This window comes from Notothenia coriiceps, unplaced genomic scaffold (assembly GCF_000735185.1).
Source record: "Notothenia coriiceps isolate Sejong01 unplaced genomic scaffold, NC01 NC01_scaffold00005560, whole genome shotgun sequence".
In the NCBI taxonomy this organism is placed as follows: domain Eukaryota; kingdom Metazoa; phylum Chordata; class Actinopteri; order Perciformes; family Nototheniidae; genus Notothenia; species Notothenia coriiceps.
Window position 1 is genome coordinate 33,715 of NW_011338261.1, and position 21,100 is coordinate 54,814.

The 21,100-nt window shown below is 40.9% G+C and overlaps 1 protein-coding gene across 5 annotated transcripts in view; it reads right to left on the reverse strand.

Annotated features, from left to right (window-relative positions):
• Positions 1–303: 303 nt before the first annotated feature.
• The window catches only part of tfeb (transcription factor EB), a 32,654-nt gene continuing 11,857 nt past the window's right edge, over positions 304–21,100 (reverse strand). For 2 of the 5 annotated variants that reach the window (XM_010768306.1, XM_010768305.1), the window contains exons 2-12: positions 19,320–19,413; positions 13,538–13,642; positions 12,967–13,167; positions 10,157–10,255; positions 9,770–9,958; positions 8,935–9,024; positions 4,861–4,978; positions 4,676–4,726; positions 4,011–4,086; positions 3,746–3,902; positions 304–3,657 (exon numbers count right to left, since the gene is read on the reverse strand). In XM_010768306.1, the coding sequence (XP_010766608.1) occupies positions 3,052–3,657; positions 3,746–3,902; positions 4,011–4,086; positions 4,676–4,726; positions 4,861–4,978; positions 8,935–9,024; positions 9,770–9,958; positions 10,157–10,255; positions 12,967–13,167; positions 13,538–13,567 (1,617 nt within the window). In that variant the 5' untranslated portion in view covers positions 13,568–13,642; positions 19,320–19,413 and the 3' untranslated portion in view covers positions 304–3,051. The remainder of the gene's footprint in view (positions 3,658–3,745; positions 3,903–4,010; positions 4,087–4,675; positions 4,727–4,860; positions 4,979–8,934; positions 9,025–9,769; positions 9,959–10,156; positions 10,256–12,966; positions 13,168–13,537; positions 13,643–19,319; positions 19,414–21,100) is intronic. The other 3 variants (XM_010768307.1, XM_010768308.1, XM_010768309.1) reach the window with 2 other exon arrangements.

Here is a 21,100-nt window from a genome sequence, read left to right on the forward strand (position 1 = left end):
TGTGCCCCCCAAAAATAGAAAAACATCAATAAACTAAAAGAAATTATTCTAAAAATAAAATCCAGATGTCTACGCTGAAAAATGTAGAAATTAATTAATTAAGGATTAATGGCTGGAAATAGATGTCTTCATCCCAAAAGTCCCCTTCACCAGTGTGTGTGCACTGAAGCCTCTAAATTCCCACATCACACTTGTGTAACTCTCATGCCATGATTGCAAAAAACTGGTTTCAAACTCTGTACGTACATCGTCCTGCACAGTGAATGTCAAGCATCATATAATCCTAATAACAAGACCAAATGCACATAATTTTGAATGGAAGGAGATATTGTTTTGCACTCCCATTTAATATAAGGCCACACCCACGCAAACAAACACATACGCACAATTCTCAAGTCGCATCAATACAAAAAACGCCAAAAGCCAGTGAATGGATTCTGGTAAAACATTTTATATTCTCAGTAAAATCAGAACCACTTTTCCCTGTGTATTTTGCTCTGCAGCGCCCTCTATTGGAAGAGTAGAGGAGGCCTGAGCAGCTCTTTGGAGTGTTGTCTGGGTGACAGTACAACAACAGTCAAACTGTGGCTGATGGGGAAAAGGCACGACTCTGGCAGAAAGGTAGAGACAAATGCAGGGTCGGTGATGCCACGCCATGGCAACCACGACTCCTCGGCTCAGAGTTTATATGAAGTCAGTAGTCATCCAGTCTCCATGGAAACCAAAGCCAGGCAAGAAGGAGGCATGGCGAAACCGCCGACCTGCTTCGGTCTGACCAGAACCACTGGTGAATCTTACATTAAAAAAATGAGCAAATTTGAATTCAATCAAACCAAATAATCAAGTTGGCTCCAAAATTCAAAGTTAAAATAGAGAGAAAAATAAAAACCAAATTATATAAAAATGACATCGTAAATGTACATAATCTCTTAATCTCTTTAAAGTCAGTTGAAATATGGAAGTTTACAAACCACTCCTTTGTGTGCCTTTACAGCGAGCTTACTGAAAATGGCTCTGAGAAGAAAGGGTAGTTTGGAATAAAATTGAAATAAAACTAAAACAACAAATACAAGTAAATACATTTAAGTGGCTTAGTGGCATACATCTGAAATAAATCTTATTCCACAATTCTTCCATGTACAAAGTCAAAACAGTAATATAGTTTCCAGTGCTTTCGTAGATAAAATAAACAACAAACTATAATAAAGAAAACAAACACTTGTTTTAATAAAAAAAAAAATCACTATTAACTTTTTTTTCTTTTTCTACCGTTTCTACCTTATCAGTACTTATCATAAGCTATATCAAATCAAAACCAAGCCCCAGGTCCACCAACACAGAGACAACTCAGGTCAACCTCAGCCTCCCCACCATCATTGTGATAGCTAGCCAGTGGGATTACACTTCCCTTTAGGTGGCAGTTTGAGCAGCAGACCTGAGTTTGACCTCTGCAGCTGGCAGCGTCACTCCTCTCGTCGGGGAGAGACTGAAGCACAGGAGACTTGTTCACATGCTGATTTGAAACAGCCTCAAGGCTGCACTGTGTGTATTGTATGTGAGCATGATAACGCATGTTTGTGTACGAGGTGAGCACCTGCACGTTTGTGAACCGTGTGAGAACGTGGATGCATGCAAGTGTGTGCTGATGCTGTGTTTTAACAGTGAATATAACACTACTTATGCAGTCAGCCGAGAAAAACTCTCTCTCTCTTTTCAGTATTAAACCCTGTCACTTTATATTTCATTCACCCGGGCTTCTCATGCAAGCTGGGCCCTTCAGAGTCAATTAGTGAGAAAAAAGAGGAAACGTTTATCTCCGGCACCGACAGAGGTATGGATGCTACAGTAGGAAACTCTAAAGCATTTACAGGCGACATTAAAGTTAATATTAAATCTAAACCCTGGCCGTGATCCCCAACTTATAAAAACATCTCCTTGAAGAGCAGCAGCTGCAAAAATGAAAAGGCACATTGATAGGGGTTATGAGCTGGACACCGTTTAGGTTAACATCTGCTTCTGCTTAAATCTGATCCGGCTTGTGTATTGTTTTACAGTACCTGAGTATTTCGACACCTGACTGTTTTGGACGACATGCTGCATGAGCATCCACTTTTTTTTCCTACTCTCTGCACAGTAAAGGTCATGACAGTGTCAAGGCTAAAGGTGTATAACTGGGAGACAGCAGTGTGTATTAATGAGAAGACAACAACTACAGCTGGAGGCGGGGTAGGTGCAATAAATTAAAGGGGCTTTGCTAAAAAAAAGGCTGGATTATATACCTTCTTCTTTGAGTTTTATAATGTTTCCCAATGTGTTTCACCATTGGAGGAATACAATTTAGCTTAGCAGGCTAACACAGATCTTTGTCAAACAGCTGGTGCTACCGGCTGAAGCCAACACTGGAATAACAGATTGAGGAAGGGAACAAAATAACTTGACTACTTCCCCTTCAGATAAATTATGCATGCAGGACCTTAAAGCTATTTCCATTTTATTCACTATCGCTCATTCAATCATTTATGGTTCCTAAAAGAGGTTGATGTAAGGACAAAATAACTTGTCCTCTATCAAGTGAGACAATGCACTCAGTTGTCCTTGTATCTGATAACTTCAATCTAATTAACTGCTGGTTGTGTCCCCTGTTTAATTATGATTCAGAGCCATCTTTACAGAAAAAAGGTCAAGTGTGCAATTTAACTCCTGACCTGGCAGTGTTGTAAACGCTCTGTTGGGCAACGATTCAAGCTCACAAGCACTGGTGTGTGTGCGCAAACGTTTACAGGATACAGATTTTTTTGCTTTAAATGAGTGAGGGCTGTGTGCATTCTTTTGCTCGCGCCGTTAAGGGGAAATAATTGTACCACATCCATGTGTCATGGATCATGTTAAAATTGTGTGAAGTGTATAGTTTGTGCCGGGTGAATAATGTCTTGAATGGAGGCTGATTCCTTTCTGTTATACGTGCTGTAAATGTGTCACTTTTGATGCTGATTTACATTTTTCTAAAACTTTAGCATGTTTGTGTGAGTTTGTGTGTGTGTAAGTATGTGTCTAAAGTATGTCTCCATCCTCTATGCTGAAGCTGGATCTGCGGCTGGAGTCGACCGACTCTTCCGGGGACATTGCGGAGAGCAGTGGGTCTCCTCCCATAGGGGACAAGGGCTCGTCCATCATCAGGAAGCCCAGCTCACCTCTCCTGCCCTGGACGTCCAACCCGCCCAGGTCGCCCAGCCCCGACATGGCGTCTGAGAAGCCGGGTATCCCATCACACAAGTCCAGCGACTGGGTAAAGTCAAAGGGCTGGGAGCTGCCTACGGCCGGGTACTGGATAGGTGGCTGAGGCTGCTGCAGGTGATGGGGAAGCGGGGGCAGCTGCTGCTGCTGCTGCTGCTGCTGCTGCTGCTGCTGCTGCTGCTGCTGAACCTGGCCCTGGGGGTGGAGGTGGTTCTGTGGGAGGAAGTGGTGCTGCTGGGCCTGGGGGTGACCCTGGTTCTGGGGCATGTGCTGGGGCTGGTGGTGGGCTTGTGCCATTGTGTGAGCGAGGTTCTCCACGGGGCTGGTCTCTTGTTTTATATAAGAAGACATCAGGTCGGTGGGGTTCAGGGCTGATGGAGAGTTGTTGGGCAGGCCATGTAAACGAGCCTGCATCTCCAACTCCTGCAGACAGCGGGCGGAGGGCAATATCATCAGTATCAACGTAGGTGCTGTGATTGTGTTTCTTTGCATGTGTTTGTGGTTGTGTTACCTGAATGCGTAGCATCATTTGTTTGTTGGCCATCTCCATCCTTTTGAAGTTGTTCTCCACCTCTCTGGACCTGTGTGCGTCCTTCTGCATGCGTTTGATGTACTCGACAGACGCCCGCAGTATCGTGCCTTTATTCCAGCGCACGTCACTATGCACACAGTAGAGTATACACAGGCCATTTCCATAGATAAGTATCAGGCAGTAACAGATTTCATTCAAGACATTTTATCCACACTGAAAATACAGCATTATAAAAGCAACTCACAGGTCATTGGTTTTGGGGATCATTGTGCCCAGCTCTTTGATACGATCATTGATGTTGAATCTCCTCCTCCTTTCAACTATCAAAGAAAAAGAAAGAGAGAAATGTAAATACATGATGTAGATAATAGTACAGAGAAATCAAAAACATGACAAAAGTAGAACTTGTTCAAAGCTGTTTTAACCTATGACACTACAAGATTTTATACTTAAGCGTGTCTCAAATCAACAAATACATGAATTAAGGTTGGTATTGTAGTGTTTATGAGAAAAAAATAGATCAATGCATTATGGGTATATAAGTTAAGGACTAAAAAGGGACAATTGTTTAGGCACACAAACACGGTCACAGGTAATTACACTTAAGTGCCAGGACAGCAGAAATGACCAGGTTAACCATCCACCCGCTATGTCAGCTAAATCAGTGAGAGGCTTTATAAAACTGTTTGCAAGAGAGAAAATGATGGTGTGTGTGTGTGTGTGTGTATATATATATATATATATATATATATATATATGTATATGTATGTGTGTGTGTGTGTGTGTGTGTGTGTGTGTGTGTGTGTGTGTGTGTGTGTGTGTCTTAGGGCATGTGCAGTTTTGTCAATGAGAAAAAAGCAGGTATATCATTTTAGATTTGGGTAGAGAGCATGCTAGGGAAAGACTTACTCAGATTGTGGTTGTCTTTCTTCTGTCTCTCCTTGGCCATCGCACGGGATTCTGTGTATTTGCAAAAACAAAAAGCAATTAACTAGGGGCTAATATTCTACAATTTATCAGTGATCAGTCCTCTATATAATCCTCTACTAATATTATTAGTTTAGAAAGTTTATGTATAACTTTGCCTTTCGCACCTGTCATTTCTCGTTTGACGGCGAGGTTGGCAGGACAGGAGTTGCTGGTCATAGCAATGGCTGGACCCTTCATTCCCGGCCCTGTATACACATCCAGGTGGCTGCTAGACAGGGGAAGCTGGGGAGGACACACATAATACACAGTTACACATTAACAACAATTATACACATTGGAAAACCAACAGTCTACATAGTATCTTTTTAAAATCCCTTCATTATGAGAGCTGTGCAGAATGAAGGAGCCAGTAGAGTGAAAATAAATGCTTTGGTGTCCAAGAACAGAGTAGTTGTGAATGAAAATTCCTCAAAAGCACTCAGTTGATAAATTACTTATGTTTTAGTTCTGCTCAACTCAAAAGGAAAACTGTAAAAACACTTTAATCCATAAAAGGTTTTTATGATGATCACTTTAAGACATCTTTGCCTGTTCCAAAGTCCGCTATTTCACACAATGTCAGATTCCATAAAACTAGAAGGGCACACGGAGGGCACTGACTGCTTTGCAGTGTTGACAAAAGTGAAAAATAATTGATGTATATGCTCCAAAGTTAAATGGCTTCCCATATAGTCCATGCTTTACCGTTGACCAAGTTTCATGAAAATAGGGCAATAGGGTATCCTGGAGACAAACAAACTGATAAACCAAACCGAAAAACCTCCATGGGGAATGAATGTTGAACCTAATCAAAGTAAAATAGTAATTTAAATAGAAAGTTCAGTAATAAATCAAAATGTGGCTCTAAAAGGACCACCTATTTACAGCTCCTTACACCTAGTAAGTATCCTTATAAAGTTAGTGTTAACGTTTAGGGCGATGTAAAGAACAGATAGCAGGAGATAATGCAATAATATCACACCTAAGAGCAGCCTGCCAAACACACAGCAATGATTGACAATCATCCCATCTACCTTATCTCTCTTTATGGCTTGATTCTCTCCTTCGCCTCAAGCAGCTCCTGAACTCACACTTGTCGTGGTCTCCTAACTCTTGAACTTTAGACATTGCATAAAAGCTGAGATTTTGTTTTGCATGGTCTCCTAAAAAGACGTGATTTCCTTTTAATTGTTCCATATAGTTTGAGTGCGAAGGACTTTTTATACCTCGTTACAAATCGTGTACTACTCCCTGAAGTGAGGGCAAATGTGAACACTGCTAATGAGGGCTGGGAGATAAAGAACTTGAAGGACAAGATACGTTATCTGCTGGCTACCGTGTGAGATGTGAGATCACACACATTCACGTATAAACACACACACCTCCACAGGCTCACTTCTGTATGTAAATGATATGCTTCATTAAAAATCTAATCAAGTATAAATCTTCAGTCGGGAGGAGGAAATGGGTTTCTTACACATTTGCTAAGTGTAATTGTATGTTAAGCTGTTTAGATATGAAAACGAAATCTTCATTTGTCTTATTGATTTTCATCATTTTTAATGATATAATACAGTTGGGAAAACCCTGACATATTAACTGCGTCCTACTTAACCTAAACTGTGCATCAAGTCAATTGAACACCCCAATGTCTTGTGCTTTTATAGAGAAAACACATGTATTCCCAGCATCCTCCATGCTTCTGCACTGACCTCCCATGTTCCTGGCAGCCTCACTCTCACAATAAGAGACCATCTAACTCAACTGAACAAGCAAGCGTGACTGAGACTCAGTATGGCTCAGTTTAACCACCCATACACACTCACACACACTTAGGAGTTGAACTGCTCACTTGTGCCTGGTATTCAGTGGTGTTCCCTGGCTTTTACTAAACTTTGAGATTCCAAGAATTCCATGGATTTTGCCGCTTTAATCCCCATCAGGATTAGCAGGTGAGTTTTGCAAACTGGTCTGTCAATTGGGAACAAGGCTCTGAGCTTTGTCTCCAGTATTTTAACACAAAAACACTTTACACAAGAGCAGTGATTATGCTGTGAAAAGGCAGCACTACCAACATATTGATCTGAGTTTCGAGTTGCTCTCTGACTCTGACTTTACACACTGATCCTCCTCAGGGTTGATCAATCGCCTAATCTAATCAATCAGTGTGATGTTACAAAAACAAAAACACATACATAAGCATGCAGACCCACTTAAAAGAATTACTAATAATAACTCATCAAACACAGAGAACATATTATAAGATAAAACTACAGGAGGCTGTTCGGGTTTCCCTCTCTCTCACACATTCACACACACATAGTTGTGAAGCAGGGAGTTAGATAGACGACCACACAGTGAGCTGAGCCTGCATTAGTTGAACCTGCTAATATGTATACCCTAATTACACGGTTAACCCCAACATGGCGCTTAATGTTAAATTGAACGTGCAAGAGTTCTGATTTCAGTCTTGCAGAAACACCCATCACGAGCACCAACAAATAAATCGGAAACCTCACCCACCCCACTCCCTTGCTGTGTCTCATTTTATAATCAGGGACCTGAGGCTGAGAGTTAAAGCCCTCACTGCATCCTGTGGTTCTCTCAATGGGAAAGATAAACTCGAAACGCACCAAATTCATGTTAAACAGACTGACATACAACTGCGCTTCTGTGTCTTACCAGCTGAATCTGTTCTTCAAAAACTTCCACAATGGCATACGTTTTATTCATCTCCTTCATCCTCTACACCTTCCCTCACTAGGCGTTTCTTCTTCTTCTTCTTCTCTCTCAGGCAGCAGTAGCACACAGCTCTCTCTGGCTCTGCTGCCCCTGTCCTGGCAGACTGACCTCAGCAGCACCGATCCTGTCTTTCTTCTACCTCCGCTCCCCACCAAACAAGAGTGAACTTTCCCCTAACTGGACTTTCAGCCTGTTTTCCCCTTGCACAAATTGCCCTCATCCCCCTCTCCCTCCTCCCTTCTTTTCCTCCCCCTCTCCCTCTCCACCTCCCTCTCTCTCTCTCTCCCTCTTTCTCCAAATATCTTGTAAACAAGTTGAACTCTAACTGCTGGCAGTTTAATTGTTAATTTTCTGAGTTTGTTCCCTAAGACACAACGCACTGTACAGTCCTCTTCTGACATGTCCTTTCTTTGGTTTCTAACTTTGTTCAGCAAGGTTTAAGGATGGAATGTTTAGTGCTTAAGTCAATTATACACTTGAAATGTGTATATGGATGTTTGTGTGGTGCATGAAGACATATGAGGAAATACAGAAACAAACTGACAACTCAAAAAAGCAGGTTCAAAGCAGATTCATTCAGACTTGTTGAGGTTTAACACAAGTTGCAACACCATCCCAATAACAGCAAAAAAGAAAAATAACCACAAAAGGAATGCAGTGACAGAGACAGAGAAAGATGGTACAGATGCAGGAACAGCAATACTGATGAATCTGCATTTCCAACCCTATAACTCTCTCAGAGCAGACTGGCCCTGAAGTATAGTGGACCAGGGTTTCAGAGGACTTCCTACCCCGTGAATACTGTACAACCTTAGAGGATTCTAGTTCTGCATTTTTTAAGGATGAAACATTAAAAGGTGTATGACCCATTTGGCCAGCACAAATAGGCTTACAGTATGCTGCATTGCAAATGTATTCCTTATTCCTTCCTAAATGTCATTATCCTACAAAAAATTGCAAAAGGAAAAGGTCTAATTTAGATAATTTGTATGCAACTCAATTTTTTATTTTTAAAAGTAAAAGTAAAATTAGCTGTTGATTATACCTAAATATTTTTAATATTTAATTAATGACCCAGAATAAGGTCAGGGGCTCCTATCCAGAGTTCAGTGAAAAAGCTTGTTTGTATATGGACAACAAAACATGCTATTGGAACATAATTCTAGAAATATTTGACTTAATAATAACAACAATAAATAATAATAATAACTTTATAAAGTTGCCATTAGGGTACCCATGTCAAGTCAAATCACTCATCTTTATGTAATATAACACAATTACCTTTAAAGATTTCTTTATCTGTACAGCAAATGATATCCTCTATTCTTAGATCTCCGGTTCAAATAAGTTAAAACTGCCAACAACATGGGGTCAGTTAGTTGCGAAAATACACAAGTCGTATAGAAATAGAGGATTACTGTAAACACACACGTTGTTGGTTGGTTGGTTGTACTCACTGTGTTTGGCATCTGGATTGGGTCAATGTAGGCCTGAATATCATCGTAATTGGACTGCATGCTGATGATGTCATCAATGACCTCATCCATCTGGAAAAATCAAACTGGGTGTCACTGTTGTGATTTTGATAAGCTTAATGACCTATCTTGCTTAACTTTAAGACAAACACTGCAACTCTGTCTACATCTCATCTTCATGTTTAGCAAATACCATGCATGCTCGTTTGGTTATCAGAGCACCTGAAACCTGCTCGATGTAGGCCTGCAGGAGAACTCACCAGCAGGTGCATGTCTCCCTCAAGAGAAGACTTTAAAGAGAACTTCTTTGTCATGAAGGCTAACTAGTAAGAGTATATTTTTTCCCAGAGACACTCAAAGAAGCAAGAGGGTCAAGAGTTTGAGGAGGAGGAGGAGGAGGAGGAGGAGGAGGAGGGTGGGTCAAAGTCTGCCAGGTTCAAAGGGCCCTACATTCTGCTGTCACTTGTTAAGCTGTAATTACTGTTGCTGGGCCATAATGGAGCATTTAAATTCCAATGATAGCCAGTCTCAGTTATTGCCAGTTAACCAACTCATTCACCCACACACCAACTGCACATATGACACATTAACACCAATGCATTTGCTAACGCTGCTCCTGCCTACCAAGGAGCAATGAAATCATTACGATGCTTTCATAAAAGGTGGAGATAATGTCACTTTGGGGGCAATATTCAATCCTCATAAGGTATACAAGACTATAATTAAGTCATATTTCAAGGATATTTGTTCAATCTGGGCTGCTGTAAACCCTACTTTAGAACATGTTTAATGTTCATTGCCACTTGAGGACGCCTACCTCTGTCTCGTGGCTGGAGCCGATGTTGAGCATGGCCATGGGGCTGTTTGGGGCGCTGTTCCCTGACATGAGCTGCTCTGTGCGCATGTGTGGGGAGCATAGGGGTGGGGGGGCGGACGCTGAGCCACCTGTAGGACCCATGTTTGTGGGAGGAGAGGGCTGCACTGGCCCCACTACTGCGTGGACCATCTACAGAGAGAGAGAGAAAGAGAGAGAGAGAGAGAGAGAGAGAGAGAAGGAGAGGGTGATGCTGTTAATGACTCAGAGTGGCTTAGTGCAACACTGAGTGGATTGTTGGACAAACAAAACAAAAACTCAGGAACAGGCAAAACATACAGTGGATCAACTGAGATAAACAGTGCACAGGAAAGGCATCCAGAAACGTACCTGTTTGGTGGCATAGGTGGTGGAGAGGTATTCTTTCACCTGTTGCCTCCGAGACTGACGGATGTGGTAATCCGTAGGGTTCTCCAGATGGGTCTGTACCTGTATTAAGAGTAGGCAGTTAAAGAATGTGATCAAATCTCAACCCATTATTCATTTTGCACATTGGTCCAATTCTTTGTTGATCCTGTTAAGGTTTCCTTTTTGACTAAATTATAGGCAAAAACATTGTCTATGCATGATATAAAGTCGTCATTTAGCAATGTTTAGAGGCATGATCTCTAAACCAAATATAAACACAAGGGTTGAAAACTGCTTTTTCTCTTAAACTAACTGAAAACCCTTTATATACAAATATGAATCCTACAGAATTTGTAGTTAGCTAGCTAAATCTATATATATTACAAAGTGCACTTGTAAAATACCTCCTATTTCAGACTATTTTGTAACATACCAGGGCCAAACAACAACAAAGCAGACAGTGATGGCACTTGCGTAATACCCATCACCAGAATTAGATTTGAATTAAAACACAAATGTTTTGTGAGTGATATAAGCTCAGCATGGTTTAACAATCACATTTTAAAAGGTAAAACATTGAGTATGTGCTTCAGATGTACACCTCATTATCCCTGTCCCATAACAATGTGATGGCACATAGGAGCATTAAGTCCGTAGTAAAGCCTGCAGGAGTAAAGCCACTAAATCCTCTGGTGTGGCTACATAAAGCAAAGGGCTGGCCTCATTCCTTCACATCAAAGAGTAAAGCTCAGTAGAAAGCAGGCCTGCTCCCCATTACTACAGAAAAAGACTCAGCTCTCCAAACCCCCTCTGCTTTATAACCAACAGCAGGATTATATCAAATGACCCAGAAACATTGCCGTACATTCATGTTTTTTTCACCTTCGAGCTACTTTGTGTATGTTTTTTTTTTTACAGCAAATCTTGACATACTTGATGAACACACGTGATTGGTTGTCAACTTTAAGCGACTCTGGGTCTCGTGAGACAGAGGAACAACTATTCAGCCGTAGCTATTCAACCTTTTTGGCTGAATGCTGTCAGCACAGAGGAAATCCAAACAAACACAGGAGCTCTGGCGGCTCTGTGACACTGATGGACAGACAGAAAGAAGTCCTTATCAGCAACATGAAAGGAAAGTCACTGACAACTCTAAACACTGAGATTTCATAAACACCATTCGACACGCGCATGCACAGAGTAAACTGTCGATACAGCAAATTGCCCCATACAGTTACTGGTTTACAAAATACCATAAAGTCACACAAACACACACGCACATAATAGAGCATTGTGCAATCCAGTATACACACAAACACACATCGTCAAAGATAAGGAACCACACAAGCATCTTTGGAATCGGGCAAAATGTCACTTAAGCTTTATCAGTCTCTGTCAGACTATCTACATCCTCCTGTCTGTCCTATCACTAAACATGTCAAACGTCTCTTATCGGCCCGTCCTTCTCCCCCCTCTGTCTCCCTACCTGCTTGCTGCTCCACCGCATTTTTCTTTCTATGCCTTTTTTTTCAAATCTGTCCCTGTTTTCCCCTGCTGCTGCTGCTGCTGCTGTGTGAAGGCCACAACGCCCCAGTGAAGTCCTGAGCACCTCGGCTGCACACTGCTGCCCTGTCTGCTGCTCAGCAACATGTGAGTGGATTAATGGAAGTGCCACAGCCCCCTGGCCATTTGTAACCCCCCTTAACCAACGTCTTTACTCTCTTCTGCCAATCCTCTCAATGAGATCTGTTTAGGGCTTTGTCTTTGTAGTTTGCTGGCATTTTGAGCGGAGGTCTTACTACACTAATTATGTTATGATCACACGGTGGTCTAATACTAGTCGTAAAAGGCGGTGGAGAGAAAGCATTCTGCGTTCAATAAACACTTTATCAAATCAGAAAATGTTATTTAAGTTACTTTCCCTCTCAAATACTTCTACAAAATTCCTTCTCATAAATAATTTCCAACTTTCCGATTATAATTTAGTCATGATCAAAAGCATAAACTTCATTCACAAACTAAAACAGTCATTCAATTAAGTGATTAGCATATGTAAACATTTAAATCTATTTTTTACCATCCATGTCTGTCGAAAAGAACTTCATTTGATCCTATTCTTTGTTGTGAATTGTCATAATAATGATATATAGACTTTTTGCACTACTTTTTATTTAGTATTTCTGTATTTTATTATATACAGTATGTTGCATTGTTAGAGGAGCTCAGGATTCAAGAATTCATTGCCATTTCTACACTTTAGCTTTGTGCATATGACAATAAAAAATTTGAATCTTTGAATTTGAATAACATATTAATTTTGGACCTGTGGACTAAAACTTGTTTTATGATGTCACAGTGACCCTGACATTTAATCTCTGACCACTTGAATCCAATCAGTTCATCACTGACACCAAGTGGACGTTTGTGCCAAATTAAAATAAATCCTCCAGGCTAAGATATCAAGTTTACAAGAATGAAACGGACGCATACAATTCATAAAATAACCAACATCTACTTGTTCCATTTTCTCAGATAGTAAATAGTAAATAGTTTTTATCTGTTTTCATATCAATGTAAATTAAATACCTTTTTCTTTTTGACAAACAAAGTCAAACAAGCAACTTAAGAGTCTTCACCATGAACTCTGAGAACCCAGGGAAATTGTGATGTGTCTGTTACAAATGTTTCCTACATTTTACTGGCTTATTAAGCAGTTGATTTGATAATAAATCAGTACAAGTAAAAATCAATAAACACATTCATGTTGATAATTGTTTTTCAGCCCTACTGACCTTAAGAACCTCCACAGGGACCTGCATGCTTTGGTGATGCTGCGGGGCGTTGATGGCTGGTGTGGGTGCAGAAGGCACAGCCATGCACTGCTGCATGTATTGCATTGCTGCATTCTGCTGCTGCTGCTGATGCTGCTGCTGTATCTGCTGTATCTGCTGCCTCTCCCGCTGCTCCTCTTGCTGCAGCTGGTCTCGCATCAGCTGGACACACAAACAACACACACACATAAACACAGAAATAATCATTAAAGCATTGTGACACATGAGTGGACACAAAGAGCTGATAGGATGCAACAACTGGTGACTCCCATTCTATTCTACCTATTTAACCGGACTTAATGGAAAGTATGTATGATACATGTGCTAATATATGCAACGGATGCGAAGCACGGCCAAGTGTATTGGTGGTTAGTGCGTGTAGATGTCCTTCAATTAAATGGCACGTCCACAAAGCTCTGACATTGACCAGAATACCTTTGTCTCCAGGGGCCACTCGATTATACAACACTCCAGAAAGACATTGATATCCATAGCTATTAAAAGGCTTGCATATTGGATGGTGGCGTTGTACCTGCATCCGCATGCCAATGCGTGAGGCCATGGCTGGGGGGCGAGGGGGCAGGGGAGGGCGAGCCGACGTCAAGGCACCGCAGTCCAGCCCGAGAGGTAGAGGAAGCTGTGGAGGACAAAGGAAGTGAGAGGACAGTGAGAGTTGGGCCCAGAAGAAAGGAAAAGTGAAAACTAAAAAGGTCTCAAATGTTTATTATTATTATTATTATAGACATCAGATTTTGATATGGATTCAAGTTTGAGGGAGCTTTTAAATAACCAAACCATTGAGCTTTCTGCAAACAATCAAGTGTATGTGAATAAACATTTATAAAGCAAATGTTGTCATTTATATAAAGTGGTTGAACATTAATAGCAATGACTCCTCTATTCAAATTATGGTCAAAAACAATGTTGATATTACAGGGTATATGCAGGAATCCTGAAGTCAAATGTAAAACCTTTTAAGACCTTTTTTAAGACCCTTTACACACATTTTAAGACCTCATCGCCACTTGGAGTTTTAACCGGTTACATTGGCGACACACTTTACCTCACATTCACTATATACAGTATTGATTGTCCTTCCTCCTTATCTTCCAACCATTTGGACACAGACTTGCATTTCCCCATAACGATGTTGTTTAACAACCGGCGTAAATGGAGCTTCGCGCTATCAAGCAGTGAGCGTGCGATGTCCTGTTCAGATGAGGTCAAATCCAACGGGATGCCATAAATAAACTACACAGAATCACACTACACACCTACGCCATGATTACATTCAGACAGACTGTAGAATACAACCTCTTTGGATAATTTATATACTTATTGAAAACAAGCTACAAAATGTAATACCTTGGGAAATGCTGTTTAATACTTTTTAATAGCCTTAATTTTCACTAAATTGATTCATCAACTTTTAATACTTTTTAAGACCCCGCGGACACCCTGTATTATTATCTTTGAAATCACAATCCAGATCATATTCTGAACAGTAACTACCCGTTGACATCCACTTCCTTAATTAAAAATAACGGCCAGTTAAATACTGTAGATAACCTTGGATTAAGCCAACTATAACAGTACTATGTCGACTCAAGCTATGCTAAATACATCCTGGTCCTTTCATTTTCGACAGAGAGGTGTCCGCTCAAAGACCTTGGCCTTTCCACTGGTGCCACTCTGACGACAGGTATGGCTGCAAACATTGTCTTGTTGCATGACTAGTTTTCCACTCACATGCACTCTATTTTACAACTGAATCAAAGGCACCCAGTCGTCTTTACAAGTTGTTCAGAGACATGTTGTCAGACCCCTAACCTTATTTAACCATATATACAGTGTTAATATCTTAGCATTTGCTACAGCGTCTCCTTCATGTCTGTCTGAGTCCTCAAATAAATGGCTCTAGAATAAATCTTGCTCTTTAAAGAATGCAAGTACTAACAAACCATAAGACTCATCTCAAGGTGTCACAATAGTTTGCAGCTTCTAATGGGTATTTTCTTTTTGAGAAATAAGAACCCTGCCAATATAAAATACAGTGTATCATTGTAAAGTTATATGAGATAATACCTAATAAAGAAAAAATAGCAAACTAATAATCTTTCCAACCATTCACATGGTCTCATTCACACATCACAGGAAGCTGTTTTCAAATTTCAATGGAGGGTTTTGTCTTGATGTAAAATCTCTAAACTAAAAGATCCACAAGTCAAGAATAAAGCAACATAGATACAAAATGTAATGTTCATCTTAATTAGCAAACCTATTTGTGTGATTTGACTTTGCTGAGTATTGCATTAGGCCCTGTAGAGCAAACTGAAACAAAACAAAGCACATCTCCAGGCTACCTAAGCTTGTTTATGTATTCTCATTTAGGTTTTAAGTGTATTCTCATGTTTAAAAAAGGGCACAGGGAAGGAGATAAGTGAGCACTAACACTTTCTGCCCTAACTCTTTCCCTCAAAAAAAGGGTGTATTGTAAGGTACTTCCTCGATTACCGTGGGGAAGTCATGTGAGAGTCATGTGGTCTTGTTGTTCTTGGGTGATCATGTGAGCAGAAGGACGATGGGGAACACCCATAAACCCCTTACAAAATCTCTGTCTTATTTCTCTCACGCACACACACACTCACAAATATTTAAGCATGCACACTCAGCGGGGAGTCCCAGGACTGACAGTTCCCCTTCTGCAATGACTTGTGTTCATCCCCTGCATGACTAAGCTCGACTGATCTCGCAAAGTTGTAAAAAAACAGGTTTCAAATGAATTCTAAAGTCTCTGCTGATGGTAACGCAATGCGAGACAACTACATACAGACGAGTAGTGACAGAGACATCAGGGTCCAAACAACCAATCAAAATCTGATTCCTCCAGTCTCTCATCAGTAACACTGTCTGTATATGGTTATAAAGAGAGAAGGACACAGAAAGAAAGACAGAGGGAGAGAGAAAAGCTCATTGTGCATGAGGTACAATAAGAAGGGCAGCTCCTATTGAGGACTGAAGCCGCCTGTTGTCCGAAGTGTACATTTCAGCACCCGAGGGGGCACACACTGCCCGCTTTGTGCCCATTGGATGGCCCACAGGAAAAACACACTCCCATGCAGAGATACACATCGAAACACACACATTCCAACACAAACATGAACCAGAACTTAGATCCCAGGACACCACACAGCAAAAATACTAAAATACTCTCCATGAACAAAAATGAAGGTAGAGGCACACTACTCACAGGACAGATAATCCTATAACGCCAACAACTACTGATGCCGTTTCATACCTACTGCTAACATCTGGAGCTGTAGACAGGCCCTCTAAAGATGTAGCATTAGTAGTTCTCTATTTTAGTTACACAGGCAAACAAGTGTGTTTGCACAGATACACACACACACACAGAGGTGGAATGCTGCAAAGTGTATTTATAAATGGGGTGATTACATCTCCAAACTCAATCGAGAAGCTAGGAATGCTAACCCCAAGAAGATGTGAGCCCTACTGTGTTTCTCGAGGGTCTAAGGATAGACCTTCAGGCTGTATACTGTAAAGGCCCTTGAGACTAAATTGAAAATGCTCATTAGTCAGCAACCTCCAAAATGCCTCCGGACACAACTGGATAGACCAACCAAGGACACAAAGCAGTGACACATGTGACATAGCCCTGAATGGTGGAAAAATGTAAACAAACTACATGAGATAAAAAGGTATTTTTACTTTGCTTGACAGACAGATCTGCGAGTTCATGTGTCATATTCTTTGGAAGATGCGAATCAATTTGGTCAGGTGATATTAGAAAACGCGATAGACTTCAACAGAAAATTCCACATCAGCTTCAGTCATCTTCGAAAGTGCATAAATGTCGCTCCTCTTAAAAGTATTTTCTTCTAACCTGCAACATATCTCCTAAACAGTTGTGATTGGTCCGTCAGATCTTAAGTTGAGGTGAATGTGTTGTGGCAAGGCAGATCAAATGTTTACTGTACATGCTAAGATTCAGCACTACTTACACTTATCTCCTCCTAAAGACAACAACACAATACAAAATAAAAAAAACACAGCAAAAGTGTGTTTTGCTGTTTGTAGGACACATACTGTATGTGTCACTCACAGTTTGACAGGAGACGTTGTGGCTACATTAGCATTACACCATCTAACTTTCCAACACATCTGAAGCTATAAGTGGCTATATGTGTATCACACAGCCACCAAGTGTCACTAAGCCATGATCCACAAATAAACACAGTGACAGGATATCACTTCTACATATCATATGGTGACACACTGCTACCAGGCAGCATGATCTCCCACATGGGCCTTCCCATTGCCTGGCATCCACCGGGGTAAGCAGCAGAAATCTGTGACGCAGTAAGAGCACACAGCGGTCATTGTGTTTCCAACGCTGTGATGTCACAGCCCCTTCACTTCAAACCCTGACAGCCAGTGGGAGGATGTAGAGCGGAGGATGCCCGGGTTACAGGTCACCTCTGGATTGTGCAACAGATTAGTCACATCATCATATGTGCCAACAATATGACCACAATGGAAACATGGAATACATTAAACACGCTGTGCTTTGCAACGTTTCTATACATACATGTGCAAAGTGTGACATACAGAAGATCAAAGACCCAAACACACAAGCACTCACACTTGGGGGCAGTGTGGGGCCATAACACCTGTGCTCAGAGACATGGTGTTAATTTGTGGAGTGTTTATTTTTAGAGTGGACTGCGCCATGCCAAGAAAGGCCTTTTCAACGGGCAACTGTGAGCAGCTACATGTGGGATGTGAACATACACGCATTTACTGAGATGCTCTCTCACAACAAAGCATGTGTATATCCACATGTATGCGGCCACAGCTGCTTTACAGATTTCAAAGATCATTTACAGTCTTCATTGAAAAAAAAGGTCTGCCTGCAGTAAAGTTCGAACAAGTGTAAAGAAGACCCAGAAGAGCATTTGTACTGCTTTGCAGGGATTATTACCTACCTCTATCATTACAAGTATTGACTATGACTTTAGAATTTCATTTTAAATAGCCATCTGCTTTTTTGCTTTTTATGTATTTCGTACGCACTCTGCGTTACTTTATTTGAACAATTTACAGTCATATTGAAAAGGCGTGCCGGAAGTACAGAAACAAATATCATGCATACAGCATTTTGGCACCGCAAGTAAGCATTGAAATAAATCCCTCAAGGTCACACAGGTGCTTTTACATTTGGAATAAAGTGCGTTTCACCTGGCTTGGCCTGCTCTGAGACACAAACACATCAAAAAACTGTTCAAGAACTTAAACCTCGGGCATGGCTGGGTAAAGATGTGCAAGGAGAGTTATTCTTGGCAAAAAGAAAGCCTTTGAATAAATCACTTTGGCTGCTTTACTACCTCTAAGTTTCAGGTTATTAAATGATATGTCAAGCTTCCTATTAATATCATAGCTTTCACAAGTGACACTGCTTTTGCACGTTACAAGCCATTTCATCACTGCACATGCGCACTCACACAACACACACCCTTCCCGCATTAAGCTGTCTGTCTGCCTCCTCTAATGACTAAAATAACCCCCTCGGCTCTCTGTTCTCCTTTTCAGGAACACCCTGTTCCCCTAAGCCACGGTGTGTTTTACTAGTTTTGTTTTTGTGCGTGTTTGTGTGTATGTGAGCAGTTAGGGGTGAGAGCAGGAAATGAACAAAAAAAGTGTGCATGTGGGTTACCGCTCTACAGCGTCTGTCGGCTTTTGAGTAGAGCATGTAAACAGACCTCAAGTATCAATATTCCTAAACCAGCGCATACACTTACCGGGGAAGGTTGTCGGGATTATGTGACATGGCTGGCCTGGCAAGTATGGAGTTCTTTACCCTTTTCTCTTTAAACTCACATGCATGCGAAAGGGTACACACACACACACACACACACACGCACACACACACACACGCACACGCACACGCACACACACACACGCACAGCTGTATCCCTTTCAACACTCAGGATCGGAATTCTGCTGGGTCAATTGCTGTTTTAAATATATAAACAGTCAAGTTGACCATCTGACATCTGTACTAATTGCAAAAAACACACAAGATTCAGTTACATCACACAGGGGTTGTGTTTGCACACCAGAGTGTATAGGGTTACTAGAAATTAAATAGAAAAGATTCCCATTTCTATTCAAGTCACTTATAACAAGATAGCCTGCTGTGTGAATGCAGGGCTCCACAATCAGTGTGTTGACATTATAATATAGCAGCACATTGGTGCACAGAGACAGACACACATAGACACATGTTGAATTACCTTTTTTAGAGGAAAAATAGTTCACAACGGGGTGAATACACTCTGCTTATGCTGCCGACTACATGTCTTGATGCTGGAGAAAGTGGATTGCAATCTGCAGGGGAGGTCAGGGACGGCGGAGAGTGATGAAGGAAGGCGATGGAGGTGGAATGAAGATGATACAAACAAAACAGACAAAAAGAAAGAAAGGGTGGTTGGTTATCAAATGTAACAGTGCAAAATGGATGAATGGAATGAATAGCTTGAACACAAAATATAACGATGTGTAGAGTGGGGAAGTACAACCGAGGAGGCAGTGAAGTGTTCAATGGGGGAAGCAGCAGGTGTGCAACACACACTTAAGAACTTTGAGAATAAGAGTTTCCACAGCGGAAACGAAGGGAGCAACAGACCATGGTTAGACCTTAGTACAAACTCACTAAATGGTCTAAATAGAAGATACTCTCAGAAAGGAAAAAATTATTCTTTTGACGGAGACAACTTTGACTGTTGCAATTCTTTAACATCATGGAGTCCATTTTGTGGTCAAGTGTTAAAGCACTCTATGTGGTTTCTATGTTTTTACACCTTCATTTGTCGGACAACGAGTACCCTCAAGTAATACATTACAAAGAATAACTCTTCTTGTTAGTAGCATGGTTGAGGTAAAGAGTTGGATGTATAGCAGCTGCTGTGCAATGACTGGTGTCCTTAGATTTCTGGTAAACCCGAGGTGAATAGAAACTTGTCAGTAATTGACAGGCATAAAGAATCCACAGAGTAACACAGTCACTAACTTTCTGAAGGTCATCAGGATACATCACCATAACTTATCAACAATGTGTGTGAATCACTATGCCTGTCACCTTGTAAACACTACCTAAAAATAGCTGACCAAGATAGACCCTTGCCCAGTGTGAATGTGTCCACTCTGCTTTCCTCAGGTCACTTTGCTCCACAGATCAGAGAAGAGAGCGATGTGAAATTAGTGCGGAAAGCAAAACAAAACATTGTCAGCACTAAAACACTTTTAGCCATATCGAATCAAATTACAACACAATGAGATTGCAGGAAAGACAATAGACCTGCATCATCAATAATGACCACAATGCATCACTTCCCTTTTGTGTCCATATGTTTTCACAACTCCTAGTTTTGTCAGTGATGAAGAAACTTCCTCTGCAGGAAACCCAAGGAAAGAACCTAGAGCTGTTTCCCTTACATCTTTTTCTTTAAATGTAAATTTGTTGCTTTTTCATTCATCGATCATACAATACATGAATAATTCAAAGTAAATGTTAAAGTAAGTGAGGTTAACAGATCATAAGATGTAATCACATTCGGTCATCCTGTTTTGCCAGGTGTAGTGCTAATTCTGTCCTAAGGTAGCGGCACTCCAAACATCTCTCAACAATCCAACCTCAGTTTACATTTTCTATTCCTTAAATAGATGCATTATGTCATACAACAGTTGAACATTGGAGAACTGTTGTATTTCATGTATTAACTTTTATTGTCTCCCCTCCAGACCGGCACACAATCAGTACCATCGCTCTGACATTAGGACTCTACTTAGCTGCGCATAATAAACAATTTTCACATTGCTAAACAATGCAATGATGAATCGAGATCTCTGGATCCTATTTCTGTTTTTGAAAGGTCAAAACGTAACGTAACACTGTCAAAAGCAATTCAAACAATACTGCTTCTGTTGCTGCTACTGCATTAGTTTGTGATTAAAAGGAACTACATGTTACTAAAAAAACACATATGCCCAGACATGTTTACTTTCATTTCTGATC